Source organism: Callithrix jacchus, chromosome 22, assembly GCF_049354715.1.
Source record: "Callithrix jacchus isolate 240 chromosome 22, calJac240_pri, whole genome shotgun sequence".
NCBI lineage: Eukaryota > Metazoa > Chordata > Mammalia > Primates > Cebidae > Callithrix > Callithrix jacchus.
In genome coordinates, this window is record NC_133523.1 from 45,883,957 (window position 1) to 45,892,644 (window position 8,688).

Below are 8,688 nucleotides of genomic sequence, written 5' to 3' on the forward strand. Positions count from 1 at the left end.
TTCTGTGTCAGGTGTCAGGGGAAGTCTTATAATCGTGTATTTCTGCATCTTTATGAGACTTTTAGAAAAAATTTTGCAATGATAAAAAAATTTCCTTATAGATTTATGTTTTAACTGTAGGCTACGTGTGAAGGTTTGTCACATAGGTAGGCTCGTGTCATCAGGGCTGGTTGTACAGATCATTTCATCACCTTACCCAATAGTTCTTTTTTATTTAGTTGTTTTTTTTTTTTCAGACCGGAGTCTCGCTTGTCACCCAGGCTAAAGTGCTGTGGCAGAATCTTGGCTGACTGCATTCTCCACCTCCTGGGTTCAAGCAAGTCTCTGCCTCAGGCTTTCAAGTAGCTGGAATTGTAGGTGCCCGCCACACTGCCCGGCTAATTTTTGTATTTTTAGTAGATATGGGGTTTTACGTTCTTGGCCAGGCTGGTCTCAAACTGCTGATCTGAAGATCTGCAGACTTTGACCTCCCAAAGTGCTGGAATTACAGGCATGACCAACTGCACCTGGCTGTTTACCTTTTTTTTTTTTTTTTTTGAGACTGAGTTTTTTCTTTGTCACCAAGGCTGGAGTATAACGGCATAATCTTGACTCACTGCAACCTTCACCTCCTGGGTTCAAGGGATTCTCCTGCCTCAGCCTCCTGAGTAGCTGGGATTACAGGTATGTGGCACCATGCCCGACTAATTTTTATATTTTTAGTAGAGACAGGGTTTCACCATGTTGGTCAGGCTGGTCTCAAACCTCTGACCTCGTGATCTGCCCACTTTGGCCTCCCAAAGTGCTAGGATTACAGACATGAGCCACTGTGACTGGCTAATTTTTGTAGTTTTAGTAGGGACAGGGTTTTACCGTGTTCAACACACTCGTCTTATACCCCTGAGCTCAGCTGATCCACCCACCATGGCCTTCCAAAGTGCTGGGATTACAGCCATGGCTGTCACGCCCAATTGAATTTTAGTTTGCCATTTTTCACTGTGGACATTGTCATTTCTGAAAACATCATTCATGTTCTGTCTCATGTAGATACAAAATGTTACTTGGTGTGTCAGTAAAATTTTCAAACATTTCTTTAGTGAGAACGCTGCGTTTTTTTATTTGTATTTTTCGTTTTTCTTCCTTTGAGAACATTTAATAGCCGCTGTGTGTATTTCTTGCATTATCCACAAACAAGAAATCCATACCAAGAGGCATCGTGACCTTTTCACAAAGTATATTAAACACAACTGGGAAGACATAATGTGGTGAAAAATCCCTTTCTCCATTTGTCAGAATATTGCCTAAAATTAAATCTGTATTTTCTGCCGGGGACGGTGGCTCAAGCCTGTAATCCCAGCACTTTGGGAGGCTGAGGCGGGTGGATCACGTGGTCAAGAGATTGAGACCATCCTGGTCAACATGGTGAAACCCCGTCTCTACTAAAAATACAAAAATTAGCTGGGCATGGTGGCGCGTGCCTGTAATCCCAGCTACTGAGGAGGCTGAGGCAGGAGAATTGTCTGAACCCAGGAGGTAGAGGTTGTGGTGAGCTGAGATCACGCCATTGCACTCCAGCCTGGGAAAGAAGAGGGAAACTTCGTCTCAAAAAAAATAATAATAATAACTCTGTGCTTTCACCTCTGTTCTCTTGTCATTCTCTGTAAAGATCAGAACTCCTCCCGTAACCATGTGGTTAAAATGTGTTTTCATTTCAGGGTCTACTGACATTCAGGGATGTGACCATAGAATTCTCTCAGGAGGAGTGGAGATGCCTGGACCCTGCTCAGAAGACTTTATACAGGGACGTGATGTTGGAGAACTACAGGAACCTGGTCTCCCTGGGTGAGTCCAGCTTCCCCCGGAAGTGGGGACGTGCCCTTGCGTATGTTTTCCCTTGTTGCCTTTTGGGAGCCACATCCTGGCTTGCCCAAAATGGAAGCCGTATTGATTTTGAAATGAAAAGCTTCTGGATTTTAAGTGTCTGTTTTGTTTAGATGTTGTGCATTCTTCCTGATACCTCACGGGGGTTTCCAGAAGTAAAGGAGGCAAAAACCTGGTGGCAGGCCAGGTGCAGTGACTCAGGCCTATGATCCCAGCACTGTGGGAGGCTGAGGCTTGTGGGTCGCTTCAGGTCAGGAGTTCAAGACCAGCCTAGCCAACATGGAGAAACCCTGTTCCTACCAAAAATGCAAAAATTAGCCAGGCATGGTTGTGCCCTCCAGTAATTCTAGACACCAGAAAGGCTGAGGAAGCAGAATCGCTTGAACCTGGGAGGCAAAGGTTGCAGTGAGATGAGATCACGCCGCTGCACTCCAGCACAAGCTACAAAGCAAGACTCTGTCTCAAGAAAACAAAAGCAAAACCTTCTGGCAGACTTTAAAGATATCAGTTCCCTGTTTGTTACTCCTGTGCTGTTTACTCAGTAGTTCCTAGAAAGAAGCGTGATTTCCACATATGACAAGGCTCTCTAAGCATTCCGAAGGAGGCAGTCAGTGGAGCAGTGTGAAATATTTTCCTCGATCCATCTGTAATGTTTGTTTTCCAACTGAAACGTAGGGCTGGGACACTAGAAAAGCTTCAGCACATCACGTTTCTTTGTTTTTACAAGCAGGAGCCTCTTTCTGACCTGTTGTCTCCATGATGAAGCCAGGGAAAGAGCCCTGGACTGTGGAGAGTCAAGTAAAAATAGCAGAAAAATCTAGATGTGTGGGAATGTACTACAGCTGTAATCACAAGTGGGAGCTACGATGGGCAGAGTAGAAACTGCACCTTCAAATAGTGTGTGGGGATGTGTGGCCAAAAAAAACGATGAGCTTATGTCCTTTGCAGCCACCTGGATAAAGCTGGAGACCATCATTTTCAGCAAAATGGCACAAGAACAGAAAATCAAACACTGCATGTGCTCTTTCATAATTGAGTGTTGGACAGTGAGAACACATGGACACAGGGAGGGAAACATCACACACTAGGGGAGGGATGGCAGGGGTGGGGACTAGGGGAGGGAGAGCATTAGGAGAAATACCTAATGCAGATAACGGGGTGATGGATGCAGCAAAGCACCATGGCACGTGGATACCTTTGTAACTAACCTGCTTGTTCTGCGCGTGTACCCCAGAACTTAAAGTATAATAATAATAAATAAATACAGTAAATACATAAAGAAGTAAATAGTGAGTGAGGAAACTGCAAGCGGGAGAGTTCTGTGGAAAAAGGAAAGCTTAAATTCTGAGATCTCTGAATGGACACCTTTCTTTGTCCCCACTTGTCCTTCGTTTGCTATTTATTTATTTTTGAGATGACGTCTTGCTCTTTTGCCTAGGCTGGAGTGCCGTGGCACATAGTTCACTGCAACCTCTGCCGCCTGGGTTCAACATGATTCTCCTGCCCAAGCCTTTCAGGTAGCTGGGACTTCAGGTGTGCACCACCAGCACACATGGGTAATTTTTGTATTTTTAGCAGAGACAAGGTTTCACTGCGTTGGCCAGGCTGGTCTCGAACTCCTGACCTCAGGTGATCCACCCCCCTCGGCCTCCCACAGTGCTGGGATTGTAGGTGTGAAACACTGCGCCCGGCCCCTCTGCCCTTCAGATGTGCAGTAGTTTGATCTGTGGGCGTTCTGGCCGTGCTGCAGCTCAGAGACAAAGGCAGAGTCTTTATCCTGTTGGCAACACCCTGTCATCTGGCTTCTGTGGCCTCTTTGGTTTCTTGCCTCTGGCTCAGGGAGGGCTGTCAAAGGGTTTGTTCCCCCTGCGATCTCCTCTGTACTTGATTCCATGTGATGCTCTGTTCTCTGTCCCTGTAGCTCAGAACTGAGGCCTCCGTACACCTGCCCCTTGACCTATTCGGGTTCCATCCCATTTTCTGTACTCGCAACACCTAATCAGGAGATGGGAAATACGGGCTGTTCCTTTTTTGCATCTGGGGCCCGTAACAATGCCCAGAGCTTTCTCTGCTTGTTTAAATTGTCTACTTGTTTATTTGGGGGAAAAAAAATGCCACATACGGCGGCTCACACCTGCCATCCCTGAACTTTGAGAGGCTGAGGAAGGCGGATCACTTTAGGTCAGGAGTTTGAGACCAGCCTGGCAACATGGTGAAACCCCATCCCGACTGAAAATGCAAAAAGTAGCTGGGTGTGATGGTGTGTGCCTTTAATTCCAGCTACTTGGGAGACTGAGGCAGGAGAATCTCTTGAACCTGAGAGCCGGAGGTTGCAGTGAGCTAAAATTTCACCCCTGCACTCCAGCCTGGGTCACAGAGCAAGACTCTGTCCTTCCACAAAAAAAAAAAAAAATTAGATATGCTTTTCCTACTCTCACATGCCACCTTGCACTGAACACCTCAATTCTGATGACCAGAAGTGGATTTCTTCCCAATTACATCCAAATCTTGAACGGACACAAACTGAGTTTCTTGTAGTTTTATTTAGTTCTGACACTGTCTACCCGGAGTTAGAGTCAGATCTCACAGGTGAAGGGTTGAGTTCCCAGGCCAGCAAGGGCGGCCCCAGACCTCACAGAGCAGTTGCAAGTGTAGATTGTCACATGTTCCTCTGACCAACCAGCTGTAAGTTGGGTTTCCTCAACCCCTTTCTTGCATTTGATTGCTTTGCTAGGGTGGCTCACAAAACTCAGTGAAGCACCGTCTTAGGTTCATGATAAAGAATGTTTCACAGGACACAGAGGGACAGCCAGATGAGAAGATTCACAGAGTGAGGCACTACATTGTAAACGAATAGTCATTCTCTGATATGAAAGTTCCACACATTATTGATATAAAAAAAGAACACAGACTATCATAAAAAATAGGAAAATGAGCTGTACGTACTCAGTGGCTCATGCTTGTAATCCCAGCATCTTGGGAGGCCAGGTGAATCATGAGGTCAGGGGTTCGAGACCAGCCTTGCCAGCAACGTGAAACCCTGTCTCTACTAAAAATACAAAAATTGGCTGGGCGTGATGCCACACACCTGTATTCCCAGCTACTCTGGAGGCTGAGGTGGGAGAATCACTTGAACCTGGGAGGTGAAGGTTGCAGTGAGCCAACATCACGTCACTGCACTCCAGCCTGGTGACAGAGGAAAACTCCGTCTCAAAAAAAAAAAATAGAAAAATGATTATGAAATCAGTAAAATCCAAGATCATGTGTAATATATAAAAATGTACTGAACGGCCAGGCACGGTGGCTCAGGCCTATAATCCCTGCACTTTGGGAGGCCGAGGAGGGTGGATCATGAGGTCAAGAGATCGAGACCATCCTGGTCAACAAGGTGAAACCCCGTCTCTACTAAAAATACAAAAAATAGCTGGGCATGGGGCATGCACCTGTAGTCCCAGCTACTTGGGAGGCTGAGGCAGGAGAATGGCTTGAACCCAAGAGGCAGAGGTTGTGGTGAGCCGAGATCATGCCATTGCACTCCAGTCTGGGTAACAACAGTGAAACTTCGTCTCAAAAAGAAAAACATAAAAGAAAAAAAAATGTACTGGATGAACATAGAAGTAGCTTAAACAAATATCAGTGCACATAAAACCAGAGCCGTCTTTGCAGTGAGCTGTGCTCCACACAAGGACCATGGGAAGATTACGGGTGTGCCATGCTCCAGGCTCCTGCGTGTGTTCAGCATTTGGAATCTCTCGTATCCCCCACAGTTTAGGGATTTGCATGGAGGCTTCACCACGTAGTCATGATTGGTATTAGCTCAGTCTCCAGCCCCATTTCCCTTCCTGGAGGATGGTGGATGGCAGTGACTTTTCCATGCTTCTAAGCCTGGCCTGGTCTTGCTGGTGATCAGTCCCATCCAGGAGACCTCAGAGGTTTCCTCATAAGGACAAATGGCCCTCCCATCACCCGGGACATCCCACGGTCTTCGGAGCTCTTGTGTCAGGAACCGGGGAAGAGACCAATATATGCATCTCTTCTCATGTCACAGGGTTCCTCAGCCATTCTCCGGTTATGCTTCACCCACACTACTAGTGTGTGTCACAGAGGAGTGGGTAGATTTTTCTGCGATGGTTACTCAGCTGAGTGGGAAAGACAGTCAACAGGAAGGCTGTATGTTGCATCCTGAGGTCCTCTTGGAAGTACGGCTCACAGGGAAGACGCCTCTGGTTTGAAGTTCACTGTTAGTGTTTAAGCCGTTGCTACTTTCATCTTACACATTTCTACACATTACACACGATTCTGGATTTTATCGATTTATAATCAGTTTCTTTTTTGTGTGTGTGACGGAGTCTCGTTCAGTCACTCAGACTGGCGTGCAGTGGTGCAATCTCAGCTCAGTGTAGCCACTGCCCACTGGGTTCAAGTGATTCTCCTGCCTCAGCCTCCTAAGTGCGATTACAGGTTTGTACCAGCACGCCCAGCTAATTTTTGTATTTTTAGTAGAGATGGAGTTTTACTCTGGTGGCCAGGCTAGTCTCAAACTTCTGACCTGAAATGATCCACAAGTTTAAGCCTCCCACAGTGCCGGGAATGCAGCGTGAGCCAGGAGCCCGGCCTCCCACAGTGCCGGGAATGCAGCGTCAGCCACGAGCCCGGCCTCCCACAGTGCCGGGAATGCAGCGTGAGCCACGCGCCTGGCCTCCCTCTCCATTTTTATTCGTCAGCTCTCTTGTTTTTTCCGTTACTGAAAGTCTTATGTTGAAATCATCTAGTATTACGGTGGAGTGATTCATTTGATTCTGTAAACATTGGCTTTAAATATGGAGCTCTGATATTCATGCATATGTATCTCTAGTTCTTGTATATTAATGGTGAATTGACCCTATTATCATGATATAATGTTCTTTCTTGTCTCCAATTAAATAGTTTTGAGTTAAAACGTATTTTAGTATTGCCAGCTCTCGTCTCTCTGGATGACAGTTGCTTGGGATATTATGTTTTGTCTTTTGTGTTATTTTCTATTAAAAAAAGTTTTGAGATACAGTGTCTTGCTCTGTCCCCCAGGGTGGAGTGCAATGGTGTCATCATGGCTCACTGCAACCTTGAATTCCAGTGATTGTCCCGCCTCAGCCTCCCTGGGTAGCTGGTACAGGTGCATGCCACCATGGCGGGCCAATGTTTTAGGTTGTTTTTTGTTTGTTTGTTTCTTTGTTTTTGTAGATACAGTGTCTTGCTGTGTTGTTGCACTTGGTCTTGAGATCCTCCTCAGCCTCCTGCATACCTGAGATGACAGGCCTCAACCCTCATATTATCTGTTGGCTTTTATTTTTTAAATTGTAGCATATGTGTGTCCTTAGGGCTAATACGAGTCTTCTGTGGACAACACGTAGTTGGCTCCTGTTGATTCAGCCAGTCTTTTTCTTCTGAGTGCAGAGTTAAGTATTTACATTTGAAGTATTACTGATGGAGAAGACCTTACCGTTGCCTTTCTGTTACCTGTTATCTGTCATTCTTGTAGGTTCTTTTTGTTCTTCCTCATATGCTGCTTTTTGTGTTTCATTGCTTTTTTGTGTAGACATGCTTCGACTCCCTTCTCATTTATGTTTTTTTAAGTTTTATTTATCTTTGAGATGGAGTCTCGCTCTGTCACTCAGGCTAAGTGCAGTGGCCCAGTCATGGCTAACCACAGCCTCCACCTGCCAGGCTCCAATGGTTCTTATGCCCCAGCTTCCTGAGTAGGTGAAACTACAGGCGCCCACCACCACCCCAGCTAATTTTTGTGTTTTTAGTAGAGTTGAGGTTATACCATGTTGGTGAGGCTGGACCCGAACTCCTGATCTCAAGTGACCCATCTTCCTCAGATTCGCAAAGTGCTGGGATTACAGGCATGAGCCTCTGTGCCCAGCCATTGTTATGATTTAAAATCATTTGTCTTTTAGGTTTTAGTAAACACGTAAGTGGTTTAGGAATGATTATAACGTGAATATAACAATCACGTTAGTGTGCCTTCCTTTCAGTATGAAGAACTGCAGTGTGTTGGATAGATATTTGGGGAAAGTTGTAGTATAATAATGAGACTTAAAATTTCCATAACCTGGCCTGGTGGAGTTGCTCATGCCTATAATCTCAGCACTTTGGGAGGCCGAGGCGGGCCGATCACCTGAGGTCAGGAGTTCAGAACTAGCCTGGCTAACACGATGAAACTCTGTCTCTACTAAAAATACAAAAATTAGCTGGGCGTGGTTGTGTGCGCCTGTAGTTTCAGGTACTCGGGAGGCCGAGACAGGAGAATTGCTTGAACCCAGAAGGCAGAGGATTTGGTGAGCCAAAATCGTGCCATTGCACTCCAGTCTGGGTAACAACAGTGAAAATCCTTCTCAAAAAAAAAAAAAATTAGCTGCTCATCGTGGCATGTGCCTGTCGTCCCAGCTACTCAGGAGGCTGAGACAGGAGAATTGCCTGAACCCAGGAGGCGGAGGTTGTGGTGAGCCGAGATCGTGTCATTGCACTCCAGCCTGGGTAACAAGAGTGAAACTTTGTCAAAAAAAAAAAAAAAAAAAAAATATATATATATATATATATATATATATATATATATTGTCTTCATTGATGTGACAGTATATATTTTTTGCAGGCGGGTCACGGTGGCTCATGCCTGTAATCCAAGCACTTTGGAGGCCAAGGCTGGCGGGTCACCTTAGGTCAGGAGTTCAAGATCAGCCTGATCAACATTTTGAAACTTTTACTTTATTTAAAAAAAAAGAAAAGAAAGAAATTTTTTTTTGCAATGTTTTATTCACTTTAGGATCACTGTGGATAAACAGTCCT

At 45.5% G+C, this 8,688-nt stretch overlaps 1 protein-coding gene across 15 annotated transcripts in view; it reads left to right on the forward strand.

Annotated features, from left to right (window-relative positions):
- LOC144580885 (uncharacterized) overlaps positions 1 to 8,688 on the forward strand; it is a 74,561-nt gene that overhangs the window by 31,500 nt on the left and 34,373 nt on the right. For 4 of the 15 annotated variants that reach the window (XM_078361184.1, XM_078361187.1, XM_078361185.1 and 1 more), the window contains 2 exons: positions 1,695 to 1,821; positions 6,925 to 7,044. In XM_078361184.1, coding sequence (XP_078217310.1) covers positions 1,695 to 1,821; positions 6,925 to 7,044 — 247 coding nt within the window. Of the gene's footprint in view, positions 1 to 236; positions 664 to 1,694; positions 1,822 to 6,924; positions 7,045 to 7,200; positions 7,295 to 8,688 lie in introns of those variants that run through there. The other 11 variants (XM_078361193.1, XM_078361188.1, XM_078361191.1 and 8 more) reach the window with 6 other exon arrangements.